The sequence below is a fragment of the Aethalodelphis obliquidens genome, unplaced genomic scaffold (assembly GCF_003676395.1).
Source record: "Aethalodelphis obliquidens isolate GAN/ISIS:26980383/991018 unplaced genomic scaffold, ASM367639v1 scaffold79, whole genome shotgun sequence".
Lineage (NCBI taxonomy): Eukaryota > Metazoa > Chordata > Mammalia > Artiodactyla > Delphinidae > Aethalodelphis > Aethalodelphis obliquidens.
In genome coordinates, this window is record NW_020838023.1 from 6,805,751 (window position 1) to 6,833,674 (window position 27,924).

The following is a 27,924-nucleotide window of genomic DNA, read 5'->3' on the forward strand; positions in this document are numbered from 1 at the left end:
GTAGTTTTGAGTCCGACAAGAAGAGTTCATCTCTACTGTTTCACATTAGCATCCGCTGTCACAGCCCTCGTCTGCCTTGAGAGCCCGCTTCAAAAAAAAAAAAAAAGGTCATGAAGAACCTAGGGGTAAGACGGGAATAAAGACACAGACCTACTAGAGAATGGACTTGAGGACACGGGGAGGGGGAAGGGTAAGCTGCGACAAAGTGAGAGAGTGGCATGGACATATATACACTACCAAACGTAAAATAGATAGCTAGTGGGAAGTAGCCGCATAGCACAGGGAGATAAGCTTGGTGCTTTGTGACCACCTAGAAGGGTGGGATAGGGAGGGTGGGAGGGAGGGAGATGCAAGAGGGAAGAGATATGGGAACATATGTATATGTATAACTGATTCACTTCGTTATAAAGCAGAAACTAACACACCATTGTAAAGAAATTATACTCCAATAAAGATGTTAAAAAAAAAAAAAAAAAAAACCTGCCTCCCCTGCCTATTGTCTAGATTCCTCCCATTCTGTTTCTTCTTCCCTCTGGCAGTCTCTGGGAGCGCGCAGTGTTGAGCCCTTTTTATAGCACTGGCCACAATCTGCTCCTGAATCAGATTTGGTGGTGTCTATTTCTCCCTTATTAGAGCTCCTGGAGATTGAACCTTGCCTTTTTTTTTTTTTCTCCGTGTCCTTCTACAGTGCCTGGCAGCAGATTTGAGGCTGACCAGTTTGAGGTCCAGTCCAGGTTTATTACATGTTATGTTTAATTCCAAGGGATCGGATAGCCTCTTCTTCAGAGGTGTGAAATTATCATAATCTCGATATCATATAATTATGCTTATCTATCTGAGTCTGCCTGTCCCTAATAAACAGTGGCCAATTGTTCTTTATTATTCTTTATACCGGCACCTAGAGTTTCAATAAATGATTCTTGAATTAATAGATATGGAATAATGATGTATATTTCTTAAACAGTATTTAATGTAGCTTATTTGTGATGGGAGAGTAAGAAAAGTCTACCAAGAAGAGGCTGAGAAAAAAAGAAAAAATGGAAGATCTTATCATCTTCAAATATTTAGTAAACAGTATGAAAGAGTATAGAATCTTTTACCAGGGACACTGTTTCTTTCATAGCTACTAATAAGGTTGTGGTTACATTTTTTTAATATGCATTATTACCCATGACCTAGATTTACTTCCTGAAACTTTCTGGGTTGATTGTTCATATTTGATTTGGAATAAGGACTTGAGATATACCACCACTATTATCAATTTATTAGATTGGGGCTTCTGTTATCATTGCTCAAGTGATAATTTATTAGGCTTTCCAAAATGTTTTTCAAAGTACTAATGAATTGTATGGGCCTTTTTTAAAGAAGCAAGTTAATACTTGTATTTTTAACTTTTAGTGACTTACACAGTTTGGATATTATCTAGCAAGAGTCACATGATTATTGGTCTTTAATATTTGCTGCTCCAACTGTTCTCATATGGGAACTAGGAGTTTGTTCACTCAGCAAATAGCTGAGAGCCTTCCGTATGCCAGGCGTACCTGCTTGTATGATAGCGCCTATATTGTGTGGGGGGATGGGGGCCGGGGGGAATTGATTCCCATTTGCCTGTCGGTGTCTCCAGGCAGGTGTACCGTAGCCTAGGTTTTTGTGTTGCCAAATGTAGCACAGTGCCTGACTGAGAGTTAGGAAAGAATTATTATGTAGATTAATAAATGATATGGGATGCAAGCCATTATAAGGCAGCATGCCGCCAAGAAGATCTAACAGTACAGTTGGACTGAGAGCCAGGGGCATCAATTACAATGTTTCCCATCAACGTAACAAATCCATAGTAGGGAGCTTGCCCAGAGGGCAGAGGGGGGCCTGAGCATGGGGTGGAACTCAGGAAGGACCTTTAGGCTGATGTGCTCTTCAGGATGAGCTGTGCATGGGAGTTTCTCAGATACACATGGGGAGGGAATGACGTTCTGAGCCAGCATATGTCAGGCCACTCAGATGTGAAAGAGCTTTGTCTCTGGACTGTTCATTTCTTTTTCTATAATGTGAGATGTGCGGGGTTTAGTGGCAAGAGACAAGTATGCAAAAGGCAGGTTTGCTCATAAAGGTCCTGGAATGCCATGCAGAGGGTGTGTAGCCTTTATCTCTAGTGGTAGTATGCACAAGGCTGTTGCTGTCAGGATCGTAAAACTGCCTGTCTTCACCCCTAACCACTTCTCCTCCTGTGTCTTCTCACTCCCTCCCAGCTCTCCCAGCCAGAAATCTGGGTATTTTCCTTATCTGTTCTTCTGCCGTATTGTCCCACATCTGATCAGCCACCAGCCGCCCTCACATCTACTTCGCAGTTTCTCTCTGAGCCACTCACCTCTGTCTGTCCTCAGCTCCTTGAGTCTACTTTACACTCTGTTACCGTAACGGTCTCCGCTGTGGTCCCCCAGTCCTCCGCCTGTTCCCCTCCAGCCCATCGTCACACTCCAGCCGGAGAGAAACTCCTAAATACAAACCTGAGCACGCTCATTCCTGCTCAAGGTGATCTGGGGCTTCCCGTTGCCCTTGGGTGAAGTTCCTCTCCTTGACCTGACCTTCAGAACCCCCCACAGCTGCGTGTCCAGCTCACACCTCTGGCCATTCTGCACATGGTGCCCGCTGCTCCTGTCACCCTGAGCTCTGCCTTTCAGCTCTGCCAGGTGTTCCTCAGCTTCCCCAAACCATCTTAAGACTCAACTCACCCCCCTGCCCTGGAACAGCCTTCTCTGCCCTCTGCTACTCCCCCTGGCCCTGTCCTTTGGGTTGTTGCTTCTAGGGAGTGTTTCCTGACTTTTCAAATCTGGATTTAGAACCCTCATTGTGTGGACTTTGCCCAGTGTTTGCCCAGCATCTTAGTGACTTGCTTAATTTTCTCTTTTCTGTAAGAGACTGTGAATTACATGATGGTCGAGACCACTGCTTACCGTTTTATTCCTAGCACCTGGCACAATGCCCGACAGTAGGTATTCATTGAATATTAGATCTGTGAATATCTCAAGTATCTATTCTCATGCCCAGCACCTAGAAGAGTGTCAGTAAATGATGGAAGATTTTATTGTTTACTGTCATGTACAATAGCTGCTATGCTATATATAGGCAATGATCTCACCTGTACAAATCGGTCACGATAAGGACTGAAACGTGGCCATTAGAAGTGACAAGTTAGGAAGTCATGGCCGATCGTTGTTAATAGCCTCTCTGAGAAATGGTGAGAGCAGAAGCCAGTGGACAGTGGTTTGAAGAGTAACAGCGAGGAGAGAAGGTGGAGACCTAGCAAAGATGAATTTGTAACAATGGTGTACTGAAAAGGGAAATCCTCAGAGAGGGCAGTCGTTCGAGAGGCAGCAGGGTCAATGGAAAATACTTTCATTTATTTATTTTTTTAAATGTTTATTTTATATTAGAGCATAGTTGATTAACAATGTTGTGTTAGTTTCAGGTGTACAGCAAAGTGATTCAGTTATACATATACATGTATCTCTTCTTTTTCAAGTTCTTTTGAAGGAAAATACTTTTAGATGGTGAGAGAATACTGAGCCTGGTCATGGGCTGAGGATGAGGGCCCAACAGGAAGGCAGGTGCAGAAATAGGTGTGGAGTCAGATCGGGTCCCAGAGTAGAAGTGCTGGCCTACACCTGAGAGAAGAAAGCTCTCCAGTAATGATAGAGACGAGTCGCTGGCGGGGTTGCAGGGACACGTGCAGGAGTCTGGGGGGGAGCAAAGGCAGTGGTGAGCCTGACGCAGGCACGTTCAGTTCTATGGCCCAAACCTATTACCGTGTTTCGTTTTCCCTTTAGGTGCTTGGGGCACTCGTGTGGATCCTGGTCGCCTCCTCCAATGTTCCTCTACCTCTGCTGCAAGGATGGGTCATGTTCGTGTCCGTGACGGCTTTCATCTGTTCCCTCCTCTTCCTGGGCGTGTTCCTCTCTGGCGTGGTGACTCAGATTAATGCCAACTGGAACTTCCTGGTAAGGGATATTTAAGTCTCTTTCAGGAAAACGTGAGAAACTTATAAATATCTCATCCTGTCCTGAAATGCTGGTTGCCCTGTTCTATCTGTTGCCACTGGCGGGAGAGAAAAGGTCAGAGCACAGAGGCTGCTATGCTGCCGTGTGGCCGGCCTTGCTGGACAGCAGGGTCCCAGCTTGCTCAGGTCCTGTGGTGACAGAGCTGAGCCATCTCTCTGTGATTCCTTTATGAGTTAGATGACCTTTCTGCAAAGACTGTTTTGTTTCATACAACAAATGAATCACGTTACAGTTATTGAACTATTGGAGAGACGGCTGCTGTGCCATGTATCTTAAAATTTTCCATTGATTCCTGCTTCAGATATTAAATACGTATATTCTTTTCAGAAAACAAGTAGCTCTATATGTTACTCTCCAAATACTTAGAAAAGGAAAGGGGATATTTTATATTTATTTTCAACGCCTGTCCTAGACTAGCAAGAATTGATACGTTTTAAGAAATGCATTTCCCATCGACACCATTTTAAAAATTACGACGCCATTAAATTGGGTCAACTTACTTTCCCTTTTTCTCATATAATATAAGGAACCTCTTTCATGTTTGTGGTTATTCATTCTCTGGGACTGTCTCAAAATGGGCCCCAGTGGAGATGAATTCCAATGCATGGTGGACAGTGCTTTTATGAAGTTCATGAAGAACCGCCATTAGGTTTCCTTCACGCTTTGGTGAACTTCAATCAGACCTTTAGTCGGGCTTTATATATGTTCCTTTCCGGTGTGGTAGTATTTTATTCAGCAGCAAGGAAAATATTTGTTCTTGTCTTATTTATAGACCATAAAGAGAACCACCATCCCAGTTGTCATCAGCAGTGAAGTCTAAGCAAATGCGGCTGTCCATTCAGTCAGCCCGGGGCAGATGGCACGGGTTAGGGTAAAGCTAAGGAGGAAGAGTGTAGTGTGGTGGTTATAGTAATGCACAGGCTTTGAACTTAGTCTGGTTTGCTTACTAACCATGTAGCCTTGGGCAAAATATTGAACCTCATTTCTTCCTCTGTAAAAACACTGATAATAATACCGACCTCACCAGATGCTGTCAAGGAATAATGGAACTCACGTAGTATACAGTGCTCAGCTTTGTGTCTGATTTATAGTAAGTGATCAGTAATCACCGTAAGTCCTTAAACACGCTGAGGTGTGCACTTTGAAACTTGGAAAGTCCTATTTCTTAGGTTCCTGATACAACGTATTTCTGCATTTTTGCCTTGATTTCTCATTAACGATGAGAAAATATTTCTAATCATTACTCAAGTGACGAAGACCAAAAATCCCTATTTAAGTTACAAATAGATGCTTAATCTCCTTTTTCTAAATGCCTGGCTTTCCTAAAATAATTCATGAATGAATCAGTCAATCCCTAATGTTGGTGAGTGCCACCAGGCTCTTTTAATATCAGGCTTGAAGATGGTATTTGGCCAGTATGTACCAGTAGTATAGCCCTACTGGTACTTCGGTACTGGTTAATACATAGCCATTTCCCCAATCTACTGCCTCTTCCTAAGTGCTGTGCTCCCTTTCACCCTGGCCCTTTCCTGGACCTCCTAGTAGCCCAGCAACTAAAGGGTTAATATCTGGAAAAGTAGTGAGTCTCCAGGATCCTGCAGTGCTCAACGTTCTGTCTAACTGGTTGATGCGCGCGCCTTACCAATGTTTACATATTTTTCCAGTATCACTCCTGGTTTTATTAGACATAACGTCCATACCCTTTTCTTTCCTTTCTTTTATATTGAGTCTTATCTTCGGTATTGAGTATAAGCATTAATATTAGGTTTCCTAAATTTGTTAGGTTTAATTAGGTTTTCTAAATTTGTATTTCTTTCCAATTTGTAGCATTGTATCTGATGTTCAGATACAATAAAACGTTGGTTTTTTTTTTTTTTTTAATTAAACCACTTTATGGAAGGGACAATTGAAACTGCCAATCTGTTCCATAGGTCACCTGCAAAGTTTATCTTACGGCTTTCTAGCTGGAGTAGGCCACTCTTACTGAGGGGAAAATGGGGACAGCCACGCACAGGACACAGTGCAGCGGTTGTTAGTACACAGTCTTGTCATATGGTGGACATACTTTGTGATTTTCTACATACTTAGTCATTTTTGACCGCATGGCTACCTTTGATAGATTTTTAAATTTATCTTGTATACTCTCAGCCAGGTAAATTTTTGAGCCATGCATATCATGGAGTTGTCACCAGATGGTAACAGTTTTTAATTGCTGCATTCTGGAATTGTTAGACATTAATTGCTCAGAAAAGTATTGCTTCCCACCCACCCTGTGATAACAGTTTAATGTCGCCTGTATGCCATGCATGAAGGAAGAAGGCGTGTTGATAAAGAATTTATTTTCTAGAAGTATTCATTGTGAGATATTACCTACAGTATGTATAGCTTCTAGTTTTTATTGCTCATGAGATTAAATTAATATTCATGGCTGATGTCCTCAGTATTTTTTCCCAAGCTTTCTAGTGTGGGTGTAAATGGTGAAATAAAAATATGATATGTAATAACATATATTAAGTGCTAAAAACTTGCCCCCTTCTAATTTGAGGAAAGCAGCAGATTTTAATTTTGAGATGCTTTTTCTTCATTGTTTTTATATGGACTGGCAGTAATACCATTTCACCTAACTTTAAACAGATGTCATATTTATTTTTCCCTTTTTGGAAGATGGAGTGTTAAGGAAAGATATATGTTAGAGAAATAAAAGATACCAAAAAAAAAAGGCCTTGTACAATTAAACATGTTTCTTCCCTTTCTTCCCCCGAAATGTAGCTGGCACACGTGACCATCTGCCCAGTGTGGAAATCACTTAATATTTTTAAAATGTCCTGAGCTATGTTTTCTGTCCCCACATTCATTCCCCTATTTGACCTTACAGAAAATGATGGTTGTCCTTTTTTTTAAAGAAGATGTTGGGGGTAGGAGTTTAGTAATTAATTAATTTATTTTTGCCGTGTTGGGTCTTCGTTTCTGTGCGAGGGCTTTCTCTAGTTGCGGCAAGCGGGGGCCACTCTTCATCGCGGTGTGCGGGCCTCTCACTGTCGTGGCCTCTCTTGTTGCAGAGCACGGGCTCCAGACGCGCAGGCTCAGTAGTTGTGGCTCACGGGCCCAGTTGCTCCGCGGCATGTGGGATCCTCCCAGACCAGGGTTCGAACCCGTGTCCCCTGCATCGGCAGGCGGACTCTCAACCACTGCGCCACCAGGGAAGCCCTGTCCTCATTTTTACAAATGAGAAAACTACAGCTCAGATTGACTATTATCCCTTTTTCATGCTGCCATTGTGTAAAACAGGATCCCCCTATATACAGCGTGGCTTTTTTTTTTTTTTTTTTTAATAGTTAGTAAGTTTGACCTTGAGCTGAGAAGCAGAACATGGGCTGGAGATAAGAATGTGGGAAAGAGTTACCGGCTGCTGAAAATATTCAAGGCATGCTTGAGGCTGAGTTTACTTGAGGTGATGACAGGTGAGCTGCGCTCTGGGGTGCGTGAGTGTTGGGAAGATTGGCAGAAAAGCAAGAGCATGTGACGGAGACACAGAAACGGGATGGGGTCCTCTGCTAACGGGGGAGGGCCAAGGGCTTCGGACAGGTGGTCCATAAAGGGTGGTTCCCTGCCCTGCAGCCCCAGCATCGCCTGGGAACTTGTTAAGAATACAGATTCTCAGATTCCACCCAGACACACAGAGTCAAAAACTCTGGGGCTGGTGCCCAGTAGTCTGTGTTTTAACAAGCTCTTCAGGTGCTTCTGATACACGCTAACCTTTGAGAACCTCTGGCTTAGAGCAAATAATCTGTATTGTCCAAAACCATGAGTGAAATTGTGAGTGAGGAAGACCGTTGTGCACACATCCCACGCATAGCAGGAATTCGAATAAGATGTCCAGGGTGGCCAGATATAAATGTGGGTGTAGCTCTCCAGTGGTGGGGGATATTTAATGAGCACCTAGTATATGCTTGATCCTATGTTAAGACCTAGAAATACAATGGTGTACAAGACAGGCCTGGTAGTGGCTCTCAAAGAGTTTGTTGGAGTAGACAGTGGCAGTGAGGAAACGATTACACAACTGACAGAACAATTACAATTATGTTAATGGCCAAGAAGGGAATAAGAAGAGTGTACGTATCCTCTCTGGGCCACTGGGAGGCAGACTCTAAGATGGATTAGAAGTATAAGAGATTTTTTTTTTTTTTTTTTTTGAGGGAAAGGGGAGGGGATAACACCTTCAAAAGAGGGAGGATGTAGGATAAAGCAGAAAGGTCTTAGAGAGTGATAAAGTCTTGGCCAAATTAGTGAGAAGCTCCAGAGCACAGCCTTCCCTTTACGACTGTTGTGTTGGGGGAAGGTGGCCAGGCACCAGTATCGGCTCTGGGCCATCATTGGCTGAGGGTGGCCCAGGAAGAATGTGACCTTAGTTCACACACAGCAGCAGATCTCAAATCCACTGAAGCCCAAGATGTCCGCTAACTGTGCTCCTCACAGCAGAACGTCAGGTTCTTTCTGGAAGGGACACGTGTGCGGCGCGTGCCGTGGGTGCTCCAGACCTTTTCTTGCTCCATGTGGTTCCACTTCTCCATGCGTGTTTGGGGCCCCGCTCCTCCGGGGTTCCAGTGTGCCTCTCTTCCTGAAGCAGAACTTAAAAGAGAGAGGGTAGAGGAACAAACGGCAGCCCCTCTGACTGGAGTTGGTCTCAGAGCCACAGCTGGTCTTGGTCACCTCCCCCCTCCACTGACCATTTTAAACTCCCCTTGTTCAGCACTCATGGCTGCTGCTCTCCGAGGTTTACCTGGTGGTGGGATGCAAACCCTCCCTGGTAACTTTATCCTTTCAGGCCAGTATTGCTGCAGTTCTCCATTTTAGTCACAGTTGGGCAAGAGAGTTCTAACAGGGCCCCAAGTAGATCACCCGAGTTCCACATAGACTCCTTCCTGCCCTCCTGTGTGTCAGCAACCCTACCTTCTCTTGTCAAGATGGTGATTCCTCCTCTTGCCTTTTGATCCCTGAGCACAAAGAATCCAAGGTACACAGGCAGCAGCTGTAGCTCATAGTGCAATGGGATGCTTGCTGTATCCTCTAGCGAGAGTACATGCCCTGGGGACCAGGACCTCTGATCATGCAGAGCCCAGAGTTGTGGGGACAGCAGTCTCAGTCTTTCATCAGGTAAGTGGGAGTGACGATGGTAAGAGGAGAAACTCCTTCCCTGCTTGGTTCTCACTCTTCCAATGAGGACACAACACCGTATTGAAAACTCTTTTTCACCGTGTCTATCGCGTCCCGAAAGATGGCCACACATCCTCACAGGGTAGTGCCTCCAGGTGTGCCTTCAGCCAGCCATCCTGTCATGCTCTCAGGCCAGCAAGTTCTAGATGGTGCAGCGTACAAGACAACTCACGGTCGTGGGCCCATTCCCACTCCTCTGCTGAGAAGTTGGTCCCTTGGTCAGATGCTGTGTTGAGTAGACGCCTATAAATCAGGCATTCTCTAAGTCCCTGGATAGTCTTGGAGGCTGAGGTTCTGCAGGGAAGAAAAGCAAATCCATACTCAGAATGAGTGTCTGTTTTGTGAGAATGAACCATGTGTCTCCCAGGGAGGGAGGAACTGAGTTTCGTCAATTTGGTACCAGGTGCGAATAGCGCCATATCAGGGTCTCAGAGTCAGTCTCTGTTGCTGGCAGGTTCCGCCTTAAGAAAAGGCGGTAGCTGGGTCAGCTTTGGCAATTGGGAGTCCATGCTCTTGGGCCTTGACATAGCCTCCTCCTCCCAGCCGTGGCGACTCTGTTCTTGTACCCACAATGCCTCTACCCGGGTAACTGGTGACAAAGGCTGGTTGCATCAGCTGGCCGGGTCATTTTCTATACGCGCCATCCCATGGTGGGTGCTTCTGGTGGGCGTGACCACGTAACAGAAAGGTCACACTTCACACTGTATGCTTCATCCCATATGTCCGTCTTCCTGCTCCACACTTTCTTGTCTCTAAACCTGTAGCCTTTTTATTCTCCACGGCCCCGACTACCCTGCCAGACCCTTCACCACTGACCACAAGTCTCTGTATGTTCTTACCTTGGGCCGCTTTGCTTTCTTAACAGAGTGTGTGACATGCTGCACCACTCATCGTTGCAGCCGTTCGGAAAATATCCCCTAACCTCTGTCTTTCCAAGCCAGCCCCGAGTGTGGCTATAATGCACGTGCAGTGCAGCTGCTGTCCCTTTTCACCTTGCAACAGCGTAGCATGCCATTAGAAACAAGCACAGGTGTTTTCTTTCTCCTTCATCTGGACCTAAGGGCTCCCCTCCCCCACGTGGCCATAGGTGTGGGCTGAGGAAGGAGGGCAGTCCTGTCCTGGTGGGTGACATGGGGGCCTGCGCTACCTGCTCACGCAGCAGACTTGTGCCCTGTAGCCCAGCTCAGCTTGATCGCTGATGTGCCCTTCCCATCTGAAGAAGCAGTGCTATGACTTTATGAGTTGGTGGCTTTGATAGAACTCCATTCTTAATGAGCAGTTCCAGATACTTAGTCACTTGGTGTCTCAAGATCAAGTGTTTCTTCTCTCCGATGGCCCAGGATGACACCGGGAGCTGCTTTTCCAAGACGTGTAATTCCCCAGTACAACTTACATGCCTGACTTTAGAACCCTAGGAGCCTATGTCGTGAGTTTGTCACCACCATTGCCATGAGTTCCGTACTACGTCTTTTCCTCCATCACTCTAGAGTGCATAGGACCCTAAGGCCAGTACGGATAGCTGGATAGTATGACCCAAGCCATACAGAGTTGGGCGTGTAAGAAGTTTATCGGATGGTAACACCTATGAAAGCTGAAGGGGGAGGAAACGGGACTGGACAGGGAAAGCCTTCAGCACAACTCAGTTCTGATACTCCTGTATGATACTCCTGTAGAGGAGGAAGGAGGCAAAATTAAGCAGGAGTAGAAAGGTGGTATTATTGGGGGGAACGGTGTGGAGGGCTGGGGGACAGGCGCAAGTAATTGGTTGTGGGAAGACTCTTTCCGGTCAGAGACGCTACCACGCGTAAAGAGCATCAACCCTGAGGTATAGAGTGATTCCTAGGGACCAAGATGAGACCAGAGTGGCTGATGTTCAAAGAGGAAAGAGGGTGGCATCAGAGGAGGCTGGTGAAGGAAGCATATCGTACCAAGAGCCGCAGGCCATGTCACCAAACGTTTCCCGTTCCTTTTAAGATGAAAACTTCAAATGGAAATAACAAATGGTGATTGTCAGGTGTATAATAATAAATGGTAAGTACCTGCTGTAGGAACTGTTAACAAAAATACACAGCGATGTGTTGATGGCATATTAACTCACCTAAGACGACGTGAATTTTAAGAGTTGTGTGTCACATCAGTGCAACGAGAGATAAATAACTATCACAGCTGAGTTTTGTATGAAAATTTCCTCTGCTTTTTTGTAGAAGTATATGTTTGTTTTGTTTTTTAGAATATCGGGAGATAGGGTATTGAATTCAGTGATTTCATAGGCCCATAGTGTATGAGATGACAATCTAATGGATAAAAATAATAATTGCTCAAAAATAAAATGATTATAGAATGTGTATATAATTATATAACTATATAATATACACTAATAAAATAGATTTATATAATAACCCTAACAAGATATAATTTAAATGCTGTTTTACTTGAATTTTAAGGATAGGAATGCTATGGAACCTTAATCGAAACTGAAATTATATATTTTATTCTAAAATTCAGTGGATCTGAAGGTTTGCCACTGGGCCAATTGCAATGGGTCAGTTGATTTTCACTGGGATTCTAACAGCTTGACATTGCTGAGGGAGCCAAAAGAAATGGCAAATGCAGTTAAAGACTGTCTCAGTGTTCTAATTTTCCTGCACGTAAACTTCACTTGAAATAAGGAACGGAAGAAAAAATCTCTTCTTTTTCATTGTAGCTGTCTCCCTTTTCCACCCTCTTTCAGGATCTCGCTTACCATTTTACAGTGTTCGTCTTCTACTTTGGAGCCTTTTTGCTGGAAGCAGCTGCCACATCGCTGCACGATCTACGTTGCAATCGAACCATGGCTGTGCAGCCGCTCTTGAACGATAACCAGTATAACATCAACGTGGCAGCCACAGTAAGTGTTTGATGAATACAGTTTACCAGCGCTTCCCCTCCCCTGTCAAGGTCTCCAGGAAAGTCCTTCAGCAACAATAGTTTTCTTTACTAATAACCGTCAGCATTAGACATATAATAGCTGTTTATCTGTACAGTAGCCTTATGAGCCAAGTTGTTACCCCAGTGCTGTGGTTGATGAAACTGAAGCACCAGGAGGCTGACTTCATGTAAGATCATACCTGTCAGCGGTAGTAGTTGACCTTGCACCACAAAGTCTACTTTGTGAAAAGAACTAATTGTGCTTTCTACCTGGTGTAACTTCAGACATGGTTAGGGAGATTTGTCCTTCCCTTTCTCTCTCTAAGTGAAGCTGCCCTAGTAAACCTCTACATGCTTCAAGTTCTACATTAATCCCCATTTCATCCATACCCTCCCGTAGACGTAAATCTTTAGTTTCTGAGTTTTAATGACAGAAGCTAAATGCTTGAGCCATTCGTTTGTGACATTCCACTGAGTCCCTCACTTTTGTTTTTATTTCAATATACCTTAGAGAGAGGAAAACTCCTTTTCCCTAGTAAGAGGTATCAAAAGTGGTCATTCATGCAGGGGCCAGGTAGCCCAGTGTGAGTGAGTGAAATCAGCTGAGCTGACTCACAACAGGGGAACAACCTCGCTGATCAGATCATTGGATGAACAAAAGCATAAGCGAATTCCTAGTCAAAACAGAAACTCTCTCCTTTCAGGTGTATCCTCAACATAATTAAAAATGCACCAGGCTTTCTTTTTCTTTTTTTGATGGGAGTCATTAGAGGTAGAATTTATCAGAATTCCTGTGCTTATAAGGCACAAACAAGAGCAGTACTATAAACAGAACTGGGGGGAGCCACGTGTATGCAGCCCCACAGGATTCTGAGATCAATGAGGATAACATAAATTCATAACCTGCCACTGCAAAGAGGACATGGAGGACAATTGTAACTACATGTGAGCAACTCAGAGTGTAGTTAAGATTTACACTTTGAGATTTATCATTTAAGAGTATCATTGCTGGGCTTCCCTGGTGGTGCAGTGGTTGAGAGTCCGCCTGCCGATGCAGGGGACACGGGTTCGAGCCCTGGTCCGGGAAGATCCCACATGCCGCGGAGCAAGTAGGCCCGTGAGCCACAACTACTGAGCCTGCGCGTCTGGAGTCTGTGCTCCGCAACAAGAGAGGCCATGATAGTGAGAGGCCCGCACGCCGCTATGAAGAGTGGCCCCCGCTTGCCACAACTAGAGAAAGCCCTCGCACAGAAACAAAGATGCAACACAGCCAAAAATAAATAAATTTTTTTAAAAAAAGTAACAAATGCTCAAGTACAATTGGTATCTTTAAAAAAAACAAAAAGAGTATCATTGCTCAAGAAATTTTGAAATGTCCTGAAATTTTATAAATCGTTTATGAAATGTGATAGAGGGTTTCCCAAATTTGACAAACCTACACTGTTTGCATGTCATTACAAATACGGTATAAAACTGAAATAAACTTTTCTAAGTTATTGAAATCAAACAAATTTTGATCAACCATGGAAGAGGAAATACTAGATTTTCTCCAAGATTACAAAATCTCTCTAATGCTGTTGTCTTATGAAGAGCACACTGTCTTGTGAAAAGGATATCAAAGAAAGTGGGTTTCCAAAAATAAGATGTATCAGGCAGGTAATAAAACAAGAATATTGTTGTTTTAGGTTTGGGAATATTTGTGACATTTGTCAGCTTTTCAGAATCCATGGTTGTTGTGATTTCTTGTTCTAATTAAACTTTCACATTTGTACTTTAAAATAAAGTGGTCATTCTCATTCAACAGAAAATGCCTAGATCAGAGATGTATCAGAGAGACAACCAGCAGAAGAAGGGTGGGGATAATGGCAGAATGGTAATTATGCTGTAAAAATGTTCTGTAGGTGGATCTGATATTCCTTCTCAGAGCTCTGGTTTCCTTGTAAAGGATTCCTGTACTACATATAATGTTTTAACATATTTAACTGCTTTGGTAGTTTTCTATGAATCATAAACCCCAAAAGGGTGAGGACAGTACCTATTATCTGTTTATATGTACCAAACGTACTGATGTATACATAGCTGGTGCTAAAGAAATCCTTGCTGAATGCAAAGAACAGTGATTCAGAGCTAAGTACAGACTTGAGGACTATCTCCCACGCCAATCTGATGATTCATTTCTGTGGGTTTTCTCTCTTCAGCTCTAAGGTCACTTTCCATTGTCACAGAAATGATTTGCTGCATCCTCAAGTCCTGATAACTGCACTTTGCTTGGCTGTGAGATCACTGTGCAAATAGACATCTCCTCGTGAAGTTTTGAATATGTACCATGTTAGGGGTTTCACCACTGCTTAACAAGTGAGTCCAGTACGTGAAAAAAGGCTCACCCTAAGGCTGTCCACAAATGAGAAAATTATTAGGGGCCAGAACGTTGAAAAGAAAGGTTAATGGTGTGAGGGGATAAAATCATCAAGAAAAGAGAGGAATATAAACGATTCTCATTAGCGTTGAAGTATCTTTAAGTAGGCTGGTCAGTCTTCAGACAGTTGCTCCTTTGGACAAATGTTTTCTTAAAGTCAGGGTTATGAATCTGATGTGAATTGTTGTTTCTTTTTTCTTAGATTTTTGCCTTTGTGACGACAGCTTGTTACGGTTGCAGTTTGGGTCTGGCCTTACGACGATGGCGACCGTAACACCCCTTACAAACTCGCTGCCTGTGTGTTAGTTTCATTTGTGTACTTTTTATGTCTCATCAATTTGGATACCATTTTGTCCAGATATAACAACATCCCCAAAGTAATTTGTTTAGTATATGGAGAGAATCTTAAGTATGAGTTCTGGTTCATTTCATGGATGGAATTTTAATTTCAGTATGATGTTAAACCGAGAAATAGCCTTTCGTTTTACATCTGTCTCTTTCTCTTTTTCTTATTTTAAAGAAAATTTCCCTTTACATCCATAAAATACACAGATATTGTTCATGAGAAAAAGGGGTATCTCTTGTGTTTAGTTACTGAGTCACCTGAACCTTAATTTTAATAGGTAACTAAAACTCCTGAAGAAAAACACATTTCAAATAAACTTCCCACTGAACTCTGTGTGTTCAGTGGGAAGTGTAAAACAGAGATCGACACTCTTTAAAGGTCCAGATGGTAAATGTTTTAGGCTTTGTGGGCCATTCAGTCTCTGTCACAACTACTCACCTCTATGGGTGCATGAAAGCAGCCATAGACAGTAAGTAAATGAGTGAGTGTAGCTGTGTTCCAATAAATTTTTATTTACAAAACCGGCAGCAGGCTGGATTTGGCCTGCGGGCTGCAGGCTGTCGTTTGCGGACCTCTGGTGTAAAACCTTGGTTATGGGTTCTGTATTTTATTGAACTGATCCTGAAAGGTATAAAGCGAATTAGAGAAGCCACATAGTATTCAGTCTCATGCAGTAATTACATTGCCTTTAGGTTAATGGTCAAATACTTACCCTTGAAGGGGCTATAGTTTCTCAAGCTAATTCAAGCAGAGTCTTGGGTACAGGAAAAATGAAATGAACCCTAGTTGCTTAATCCACCTAAGTGATTCCTAACAACTGAGCAAAATGCTCATCTGGCGTCCTTAAAATGAGAGCCCCAGAGACCACTAACCACTCCTGGAACTGGTATCTAGCTCCTGATGTCTTACTGTGGGTTTATTTATGCTTCAAATGCAGCTGTTTACCCTGTGCATGAATATACAGATATTTATGTGTGGATATGTGAGGCTTTACCCAGTAGAGCTCTCCAAAGGGTGAACTTTTTACTTCTAATTCTTTTACATGACTCTGAGTTAAATTTGAACAGAGTACGAAATATAACTTCAAGTTGTAGATCCTCATGTGTTTAGAGAACAGTCCTGACATCTATTGAATATGAATAGCACAGAAAAGTATTTTAACCCTCCTCAGAGACCCTGGTCGTGGTAACATGCCAAAAATGGCTTGAAGGGGAGAACAAGTCAGAGTTAGGCCCCCAGCTCACACCACCCGTCCAGACAAGATACTTATCTCTTGCCTCAAGAGGGCTATACCTCTGGGAAAAGAGGGCTTTTGAATATTTTATACTTTCAACCCTTTGCTTTTTGGCTAAATCATCCACTACAAGTGCCATGTATAAGCTGAGCTGTTAGATTTCATGGAACGTAGAACAATCCTGAATGAGTAGCATAATCAATGCTCAATGATCAAACCCTGTTTATGTGATAATCCCTTAGAAAGAAGAATCTGATTAGGGTTTGGTTTGTGAGGTAACTACAGAGATAAAAGGTATATTTACTATGCGGCAAGAGGATATCAGTCTTGTGACTTTATACTGATGTCATAGCTTTTCTATAATATCCAACTTCCCTGGTTTTTCTAGCTCCATGCCACACTCTTAACCCTGAATTATGAATTGTATATTACAGAGTCATATATGTGCCATAAGGATATATTGTCCATTCCGACTAGAATTGTTAAAAGTTAGTCTGCTAGATTTAGTTGTGAGATTGTATTTTTGTTTCCAAGGTGTAACAGGTCCATGCTTGGTGGCATTAAATTAAATGATCTCATGAAACTGCTTTGGTGACACTTTTGTAAATGGATTGCTTCTAGAACATTAAGAACCAAGCCTAAAACTCATCTAACTGTGAATACTTAGAATTGTAAATTAATCACGATCTAGATTTGTGAGTTGACTGACAAAGCACTTGAACAAAAATTACGGCATTTGAGAATTTCTTTATATATCTTAGCTGTAAAAATGAGGAAGCGTTGGTTGGTTTTAAAATCTGGTAACTCCATGATGAAAAGAAATTTATTTTATAAGTGTTATGACTCTAATAAAGTATTCATTTGATAATCTTTTGGGGTCATCTTTTTTTATACAATTTACTTTGAAATTCAGTTAAAGGTTTGATATAAACTTGACATGTGGAGCTTCTAGACTCATAATATATAAGAGTTCTGCTTTAAACATTTCTATGTAAAAGACAGTCTCTCAGGAAATGCCAGTAAATCTTTTTTCTTTGGTGAAGGTTCAGGAGGTGAGTCTTTGGAGGTAATATTATAAAGGAAGTTTAAATTTACTCTATTTTATTTAAAAAGCATTTGTATAGGTATAATATATGCCAGGCAGTGTTCTAAGCGTTTTTTCAAATATTAACTCATTTAATCGTCATCGTGACAACTCTATGGAATAGATATTATTGTTGCATTTTAAAGACGAGGGAACCAAAACAGAGACCTTAAGAACACCCAGGGTCATGTACCTAGCAAGTAGGAAAGCTGGGATTTAGACCTCAGCAGTCTGGCTGCAAAGTCCAGGCTCTTCATGGTCGTGTATCACTCAGTTCTCCCGGATTTTACGTATTTTATATATCCAAAAATATGACCCTTTTCTCCCAAAGAAGTTTTTAGAAGAATGTTGACTACACAAAACTGTTTCTGACAGATGTCATCTTTTAGAACTTCTTTTTTGTCACGACCAAGGGCTCATGAGTTTAGCTGTAAGAACTTAGGCGAAACCTGCATGATAGGGAAAAAGTTAGGCCGCTTTGGTCTGCAAAGTTCTCCAGAGCGCTTAGCTGCCTGAATGATTTCTCTGGTCCGTTAATTCTGGTTATGGACTATGTGGCTTCCGTCTGCTCCATTGCCTTGCGTCCAGTCAGTCCTTTCCTGAATGAGCTTGGCTTTCTGCTCCGGAACTAATCAGAAGTCCGGAACTGACATCAGAAGGTTCTCTAGTCTGAGATATACCATTAGACCTTTACACATAGAGTGTGAATTTACACCTCTTCATATGTCAGAATCTGGAATTCTGGGTCATAATCACAAAGGTTCTATCCTCAACATCATGTTTCAAGTTTGTGACTAAGTGAACCAGTGTCTTAGGTGGCAACTTAATGTTGCCATGGGGGAGGGGTCCAGGGTTTTGGAGAGAGGTGATCATCTTTAGAACATACGTGTGTGTGTGTGTGTGTGTGTGTGTGTGTGTGTGTGTGTGTGTGTGTATTTTAATGTTTTGAAAGCTCAGCTTTTTAGAGTGAGCATGTATTAAGCTGTGCCCCGAGCAATAGGTCAATACAAGTTCCTCTCTCCAGAGCCCTGTTTTCTCGAGTTTTTCATGGCTTGCTTCCCCACCCTGTTTGGGTCTCAAGTCAGTTGTCACCGTTGTAGGGAGGCCCTCCCTGAGAACTGAGTTTAAACTTGAATCTCACACCAGCACTCCCTGTTCTTATTTTCTGCACTTTCTCCATGGCACTTATATATTTTCAATATAGCATATATAGCATATATATTTTGTTTATTTTGTTTGTCCTCTTCTCCACTGGAGTGTAAGACTTATAGAAAGGAATTATTTGTTTCGTTTACAGCTTTATCCTCAGTGCCTAGAACACAGCATGGCAAATAGCAGGTACTCAGTAATTATATACTGAATCAGAGAATGAATGAATATTAATGACAATACCTTACTCTTGTGTTCCAATCAATATATTCTATAAAAATTGATCTTATCAGCACTTGAAAAGTTCTGGTATAAAATGGCTAGGTGTTTTTCACCTAGCTCTGAATCTATTTCAAATGAATCTTAACCTTATAGGTTGTCTACTAATTAAATATGTGTATCAATATATTACAAAAATGTTATATAATCAGTCTTCTATAGCAGAGAAAATAATGACATAAAAATTAAACATTCCATATAAACTTATTAGGTCTTTATTCAAACATTTTCAAAGATGTCACTGTGCACTCAACTGACTTAGATAATACTGAAAGCATCATCAGAACTAAAAACTAATTGTCAAAGACTGTCATTTTTCTATAATTATGACGGGGGTGGAGGGCTGTGGCTAGTAGTTTTCGCCAGAAATTATGATAGTTACTGTTGTAAACCTAACAAGAGGTGGAGGTATCTGTATAATGTGGCATTTTGATTTTTCATGTCTCCCAACCCCAAGCTTTATCCTTGGATATGTATGTATGAGAGATATTCTAGATGAAGGCCATTGTTGGATTCCCTGTATATAGTTTAATGTGCCATTCTAAATAGCCCTGATGTCCTGAGTCAATGTACAGTTTAGCTGAAGCAATGACATTCTGATGCATCAGTATACTGGGCCGCATTGCTTTTTCATGAAATTATGCATGTTATTGATCGTTAAATATGCCATCTTGCTGAATACATTAAAACTTCTGTGTGGAAATTTTTTGAAGTGTGAGTAAATTCATTTATTTATATACATAAGCATATAAAATATTTAACAGTGGATGAATAAAGATTTACTTTTAGGCAATTTATTTTAACAGTTGTCTCAATTTTTGAACATAATACCCTATTTATGTGTATGAAATGTATGAACTAGGGTCAACCTATATTAAATATTAGTAAAGCATTTTAATTTTAAAACATAGTCAGAATATTTTCTTCATCATTCTGTGTAAGATGTTATCTTCAATATTTCTTAAGGCGCATATGCTCATTTTAGAGGCCACAGAAATGGATCATTGATTTGGAGGTCAGGAAAGTGGATTTATCTCCTTTCCTAGTTTGACAGACGTGTTAAATAAATGTCTTATTTAGACACTTATTTAGATAAGAGAGAGAAGGTATGTATTTTAGGGTCTGGCAGTCATAGGCATTGACTTTTATCAATACCTTTGCTTTGGTTTCCTGGTGAGATGATAGCTACTCCATTTCTTCTGAGTGGAAAAGTTGTCTAAATATATTTTATGTCTAAAAATAAAGTTTTATGGGGCAAATAAATTCTCGGCACATGGATATGCTACATTCTCTCCCAATGCTAGTTGAGTATGAGTTGCCGCAGACAGTTTTTTTTTATAGTTATGCTTTCAGTGTTCATTAGGAAAGTATAATTGGCACAGCAAAGGCATAGTTTCATGGATATTATTCAGCATGAAACTAAATAAACATTCAAATAGGAAAAAATATTCCATTAAGAGCTGTATGGTTTGAGGTGAGTCCATTTATCCAAGCCTACATTCTCATCGATCAATGGGGAGCATATTTACAGACCTATGCGGTAGGTCCTTTGGGAAGAAGAACCCAGGACAGAGCCAAAAGTACAAGCAATTCGTTGGAAGTAATGCCTATGAAAGATAAAGAGGAAAGGGAAAAGGAAGTAATAGTAGGCAGGAGGAGTTCCAGACTGGGTTCCAGCTCTGAGAAAGTCTCAACCAAACGCACTACGGAGCTCCAGCACCAAGGTTGCCCATAGAGGAATCCCACACTAGCTAGAAGAGATAAGCCCTTGTACCTACTCCAGGCATGGGCTGTGGATTGCCCAGAAAGAGCAGGACCTCAGATCACTGCCTTAAAAGCTAAAGGAAGATTGAAGGCACCTGCAACTGGAGGCTGTCCGATACCTGCACTCCCTGTGGATGGCTCTTTGTTGGAATTCTGAACAGCACCCTTGGTGACTGCCACTTTCCATTCCTTGTGCCAAATAAATCCACCTCTCCATGCATGTCACAGGAGCCACTTCTCCAGGGTTCCTGTGGGCCTCTTGTCCTAAGGGAAGAATTAGAACAAGGAAGTCAGACAAACTACTAACCCCAGCACTGCAGGTGGTCTTAGGACCGTAACCGATGCTCGTAATCTCTCTGTGATTATCCACCTTGAATTCCCCCAGCAGCTATCACCTTCCTCTCCAGGTCTTGGTCATCTCTCCACTATTGGGACCCAAATCCTCATCCCTGAGGGGTCTGCACCATCCCCTGGGGTTAAGGGATTCTTTCTTATCCAGTCTTATGTTCTTTTCTTGATCAAGCATCCTTCAAATCCAGTGCCATTGGTACACTGGCTCCTGCTAACACACGCTAGTTAAGTTTTGCGAGTGCTTTGGGGTAAAATCTCTTTATTCTTTATCAGACCCAACATGAATTCAGCTGGGCTACCCTGAGGGAGATGTCCAGGAGAAAGGTGGGGACACATCCTCGGCCAGAGGTCTCTGCGGGGGAAAGTACTAACTCTAAATAAGGAGGGATGAGTCACCTCTGCAGCTCCAAGTATTTCAGGGAATTCCAGAGGACCACAGTCTTTGACAGTATCTGTTCAAACATGCCCATCCCATGTTTCCGTGTCCCAGGCTTTCCTCACCAGGATGCTGTCCTTAGTGTTACAGATTTGCCCTAGTGGAGCCTCCTTTGAAGTTCAGTAAACCTGTCAGATCTTGAGTGTGTGCTTTTAGCTGTGTTTTTCTCCCGTTGTTTCATTCCACGTGTTATTTCCTCTGTGTTTTCAAAGGCCTGAATTATCATATCGCCCAGCGTATTCCTCTCCATTGGGACATCCTCCTATGTTAGGGAGATTGTATTTACCCAATAAGATATTTGTGATTTTTATTTTATCAGCACCACTGACTGTTCTTACAGAATTGAATATGTATAATGGTGCTTGCTACTAATCCGAAAAAGCACTATTTCACTTGGGTATCATTGCTAAATTTGCTAAGATTCCAATAACTAAACAGAACATGTTTTTAGTCCAGAGATTTGAGTAGATTTGGTTTCCAAACATAGAAAAGAAATCCAGATGACTTGCTAAAACAGAGTGGAGGAAAGATGTAAGGGCTTCCCCAAATTAGCATCAACCTCCTTCAGGCAATTCTGTGTCACCTGAAACCATTCACTTTTAAATCTACTTATGGTATTTGTTCATTTTGTTTTGATAGTGAACACTCTCATCTTGATAAATTATAAAAGGTCTCCTCCTGCCTCTTTCTTCTCTCGTTTCTTTCTCCTCTTCCACTTTTGAATCTATTGGTTTTTTCAGGTAAGTCTGACAAGGGTATTTAAATTGTTTAAATATTTTATGGTGGTTAATTCAGCAGAATGCTAATAAATTGTTAGCATATTGGATGCATTCAGTAGCTTTTTAAAAGCTAACCTAGTTTGGTCATTTATGTCACTGACACTGGATTTCTTTTTTGTCATTTGTGTCAATGGGAAAAGTAGCAGACTGATTTAAGAGACTATTCATTCAGCCACTTATTCAACACATGTTTATTGAATTCCTTTACGTGTCAGCTATGGTTCTAGATGCTACAGAGACAGGGGAGAAAGCAATGTCCCTGTCCTCATGGGGTTTACATTTTATTTATTTATTTATTTTCTTTTAAAAAATTTTTTTAATGTAATTTTATTTATTTTTTTATACAGCACATTTTAATGTGAGGAGAGAGACAATAAACAAATGCAAAGCACATATATGAAATATTAAGATATTCATGAGTGCTAGGGAGATAGACAAAACAAGGCAAAGAGTATAGGAGGGTCAGAGGAAGCAGAGTTATCATTTAATAAATAAGTTGGGTAGGGAAAGCCTAGCTTAGAGGCGATGAGCAGAATCCTGATGCTAGGGGAGGGATACAAGCAGGTGTCTAAGGGAAAAGGCCTTAGAGATTTGAACAGTCCTTCCAAAGGACTGCGTTCAGGGCATGTCTGGTGTGATCCAGACTCAGCAAGGAGGGTAGTGGGTCCAGAGAGAAGTGAACAGGAGGAGTGGGGTGAGATGAGGCAGGAAGCAGTGCTGGAGGATGCAGCTTATATAGGGCCTTGTCTTCAAATGAAAGGACTCTACCTTTTTCTGTGTTGGTCGCGAAGCCACTGAAAGGTCATGAGCAGAAGGGTGGCATGATCTGACTGAAGTTTTAACAGGATCACGCTGGCTGCTGGGCTGAGAATGGGCTCTACAGGAACAAGGGTGGAAGCAGGGACACTCCTTAAGGGACTATTGCAATAAACCAGGTGAGAGAGATGCTGACGGTCAGACCAGAGTGGCAGCAGTGGAGGTGGTGATAAGTGGTTGGACACTCGCACGCTGTGAAGGGAAAGGCAGCAGAGTGTGTTAGGATGGGGTTTGGAGTGTGAGCAAGAGAGGAAACAAAACTGAGATCAAGGATGAAGTTGCCATCTTCTGCTTTACAAGAGACTATGGGAGCAAGTGGTTTGGAAGAGAATGAAATGTTAGGTTTGGGCCACTGTATTAGTTTTCTAAGACTGCTGTATTAGAGTGCCACAGACTGGTGGCTTAAGACAGCAGAAATGTATTCACTCACATTCTGGAGGCTAGAAGCTTGAAATCAAGGCGTTGGCAGGACCCTGTCCTCTCTCAGACTCTGACAGAGTTCTTTCTTGCCTCTTCCTAGCTTCTGGTGGTGACTGGCAATCTTGAGGTCCTTGGCTTGCAATTGCATCGCTCCAATCTCTACCTCTGTCATCTCAAGGCATTCTCTCTGTATGTTTGTCTCTTCTTCTTAAAAAGACACAGTCACATACATACACGACCAAATGTAAAATAGACAGCTAGTGGGAAACAGCCGCATAGCACAGGGAGATCAGCTCTGTGCTTTGTGACCACCTAGAGGGGTGGGATAGGGAGGGTGGGAGGGAGACGCAAGAGGGAGGGGATATGGGGATATATGTATACATATAGCTGATTCAATTTGTTATACAGCAGAAACTAACACAACATTGTAAAGCAATTATACTCCAATAAAGATGTCAAAAAAAAAAAGACACAGTCACATTGGATTAGGACCCACGTTAATGGCCTTGCTTCACTTGACTGCATCTGCAAAGACTCTGTTTCCAAATAAGGTCACACTCACAGGTATACTGGAGGTTACAACTTCAGCATAGTTTTTTTCAGCGGGGAGGGACACAATTTAACCCATACAGACATGTCAAGTTTGTTTTTAAGTTTGAGATTCCTTAGGTATCCATGTTGAGAAGTGGTTGGATATACACATCTGGAGTTCAGATGCAAGATCCAAGTTAGAAATGGCAAAGGGTTGTCAACTCTGGCACCCACTCGTTTATAGAATAAGTCTGGGAAAACCATAAAGCAATCATGATTTCCTCCTCTATAAGATTGGAAAGTACAATCCCTGCCTGTAAAGGACTATTGTGAGAGTCTAAGAGGACAGTGAATGTGAAGCCCTCTAAGACGTTTCAAGTACCACCGAGCAAATGAATCAAAGCCCCTCATATTTTGTGGATAGCTCTGTATGCGGCTATCATCAGTTGGAACGAGTATTTTCAGAGTATAACATGCTTTAGTATATCACTGGTTGTATTGAAAGCTAAAATGTCAGCTTGCTTCAGGGCAGCTGTTGTATACAAATAATGATAAATTATACATTGGTGGAGATTCTTAAAAATAGAAGAAGAATTCTAGAGCAGTTGTTGACGTCAGGGCTTTTAAAGTGTTGACATTTCCTTAAGCAATGCCCAAAGGGTGACCTCACCACTAAGGTAAAATCAACCACAAAGTGAACCTCTCAAGTAGAAATTCTGGATTATTCCTAAGGAAAGTAAGAGAGTCTTTTCAACCATTCAAGATATACATTGAGAACCTATTTTAGGACAGGCATTGTACAAGAGATGAAACTATGATGATGAATAAGACCCAGCAACTGTCCATAAGGAGGAGAGTCTATAAATAAATGTGCAATAGAGATAGAAAAAGCTAATTTTAGAGATAAACACGGGATGCTATGGAAGCACGAGAGAAGGCTAACTAACCTGGTTATAGAGGGGAGAGGTGTTAGAATGCTTCTTGGTGGAAGTGATATGCAAGGTGTCTGAAAAATGAATTGAGGTAGTCGAGAAAGTATCGAGAGAATAAGGAGAGGGGCATTCCAGGCAGAAGGACCTGAAGCCAAATATAGCTTCTGTACCCTGAAACCGAATTAAATCTTGGAGACAAGGGTTTTGGGTGAAGTAGAAAAGAATAGCTTTAATTGCTTTGCCAGGCAAAGGGGGCCCCAGCAGGCTAATGTCCTCAAAAACTGTCTGTCCCAACCTGGAGGGCGTAGTGAGTTTTATAGTAAGGGTTCAAAGAGGGTGTGATCAGCTTGTGGACAGTCTTCTGATTGGTTGATGGTGAGGTAAGTGGAAGTCAGCATCATCAACCTTCTGGTTCCACCAGGTCTGGGGTCTACACACTGGTGAGCACCATACCCTTAATTTCTCCCGCCTGGTGGAGGTTTCAGTACCTGCAAAACAGCTCAAAGATATCGCTCTGTATATCCCTTGAGGGGGAACCAGGACCCTGACCCAAGGCTGCACTATTGTTTCTTTTGACTGTTCCTCCCCTTTTCTCTGCGTCTTCTCCCTTCCCTAGTTAGTGTCTGTTTGAACCTGCCCTTGGAACTCATGGAAGGTCATGGAGGCTGAATGAAGCCTATTTCCTGTAATCGAGAAATGGGGGATGGAGAAAGGCTTTTGTGCCCTGGAGCCCCACAGGGTCCTGCTTGGTATCAGACTCACTTGCGTAGAGGTCCAACAGAAAAAGAGATGCTGTGTTCCGGAAGCAAAGTGGTTCGGTGTGGAGGCAGCTTGGAATGTGAGATAGTGACGGATGCAGGGGTGATGCTGGAGCTGTTAGCAGGCTCCCATTATGAAGGTCCTGCCGTGTCATGCTAAGGAGTTTGGGCTTTGCCCCAAGAGGCTTAAGCCCACTCTAAACCAAATTGCACCTGCCCAGCTAACTTGTCGTAAAATTCTCTTTCTTTACACATAGAACTTTCTTCTGCCTCAAGCGAGTGTTGAGATTTTCCCGGTTGCCCTGGACGTTTGTCCAAAAGTCTTGGCTGTACCACGTTAGTCTGAGAATTTTAGTGCTTCATTTCGGGAACATACAGCAGTGCATCCTCTGGCAATCAGAGATAGCAGGTCCTATTTTTGAAGTCCATCTTCCTTTCTCTTTCTACTAACTCACTCTCCTAATCCCCTGGTCAGCTGCCAGCTGTCCGGTGTCCCGGTATTCTAACATGGCAACCTCACCTAGCACACAGCTATCCTTTTTTTTGTTTCTGAAATGAAGAATGGCCAGAAATCCCTCTCCCTTTTCAATGTTTGCTAACAGATTCGAGAGCAAACGTGCACATCTGATATGTGGTATAGTCACGTGCCAAGTCTTCTTTAGTTTAAACGACTGGAATGATGCTAAGATGAAAGGCAAGCACATATGGGGCCAACTTCCTGTCCATGTGTATAAGTGAAGCCCTCGAGGGGTACTTATCATTGCCTGGCCATTTTTTTAAACGTTTTATTTTATACTGGCATATGGCCAATGAACAATGTTGTGATAGTTTCAGGTGCACAGGAAAGGGACTCCGCCGTACGTATACATGTGTCCATTCTCCCCCAAACTCTGCTCCCATCCAGGCTGCCACATAACATTGAACAGAGTTCCCTGTGCTATACAGTAGGTCCTTGTTGGTTATCCATTTTTAATATAGCAGTGTGTACATGTCGATTCCTAACTCCCTAACTATCCCTTCCCCCCATCCTTCCCCTCTGGTAACCATAAGTTCGTTCTCTAAGTCTGTGAGCCTGTTTCTGTTTTGTAAATAAGTTCATTTGTATCATTTCTTTTTAGATTCTGCGTATAAGGGATATCATACAATATTTCTCTTTGTCTGACTTACTTCACTCAGTATGACAATCTCTAGGTCCATCCATGTTGCTGCAAATGGCATTATTTCATTCTTTTTAATGGCTGAGTAATATTCCATTGTGTGTGTGTGTGTGTGTGTGTGTGTATTTATATATATATATACATACAACATCTTCTTTATCCATTCCTCTGTTGATGAACACTTAGATTGTTTCCATGTCTTGGCTATTGTAAAGAGTGCTGCAATGAACATTGGGGTGCATGTATCATTTCGGACCATGTTTTTCTCCGGATATATGCCCAGGAGTGGTATTGCTGGGTCATATGGTAATTCTATTTTTAGTTTTTTAAGGAACCTCCATACTGTTCTTCATAGTGGCTGTACCAATTTGAATGTGCATTTTTCTTGTTTTTGCTCTCTGAATATTAGACACGTTCATGTCAGGGAATGATTTTATGGCTCCTCTGTGAATGAAGCTTTTAGCAGAAGTTCCCTCTCTTTTGACTGTAGAATAATATTAGCAGCTAACATTTATTGAACATTTACTATGTGCTAGTCACTGATCCAAGAATATTGGATGTATCATACTTAACCCTCCAAATAACCCAAGACATACCCTTATGATCACCATTTTCCAGATGTGGAAACTGAGTTCGCTGAAACTTGGGGACTTGTGTAAAGGCATGCAGTTAGGAGCACAGCCACACCTCCAATCCAAACGATATGGTCCAAGAAGCCAGGAAGTACTGGTACCTAAGACAGATTACAATTCTGAATCTAGTGCAATGAGTTGAGTAAATTTATACTTTTTAGATTTTATCATGGCCATGAATTTGGTAGATAAACACTGGAGAAATGCGAGAGCATTTTACAGTGAAACACATAACATTTTCCATGGATCTTCAGCTACCTCTGTTTTTGCCCTCTAGCCCGATACCAATCTTTTCATCTGCCACCAGGGTTCAATAAAGGGCACCAGGCTATGAAGTGAACAAATGAATGAAAACAAATGCAACATTGTTGTCCCGAGGCTCCATTGCATCCTGTCCTACAGTTTAGGGGACCTGAGACAAATCTACTCAGAACTCAAATGAGCTCTGGTCACTCACAGTCGATAGCTGTGGGACAACATTACTGATCAAATGGCCCTAGAGCAAGACTTCAGTTCAACATTGGGATGCTTTTTCATGCAATTTGTTGAGTCTGGGTTTATATTTACACTGCAAAGTGACGAGTGAGAATTCTTTCTCTGTCCTATTGTTTTTCTGTCTTGACCACTTGGTAGTTTCCATTTCTATTAAATTCAGATTAATCAA

General features: G+C 42.1%; 1 protein-coding gene across 2 annotated transcripts in view; it reads left to right on the forward strand.

Annotated features, from left to right (window-relative positions):
- Positions 1 to 17,042, forward strand: part of MAL2 (mal, T cell differentiation protein 2) — a 27,670-nt gene extending 10,628 nt beyond the window's left edge. Inside the window, exons 2-5 of one of the 2 annotated variants that reach the window (XM_027092567.1) lie at positions 3,825 to 3,995; positions 12,001 to 12,156; positions 13,981 to 14,049; positions 14,795 to 17,042. In XM_027092567.1, coding sequence (XP_026948368.1) covers positions 3,825 to 3,995; positions 12,001 to 12,156; positions 13,981 to 14,049; positions 14,795 to 14,866 — 468 coding nt within the window. In that variant the 3' untranslated portion in view covers positions 14,867 to 17,042. The remainder of the gene's footprint in view (positions 1 to 3,824; positions 3,996 to 12,000; positions 12,157 to 13,980; positions 14,050 to 14,794) is intronic. The other variant, XM_027092568.1, reaches the window with a different exon arrangement.
- The last annotated feature ends 10,882 nt before the right edge of the window (positions 17,043 to 27,924 follow it).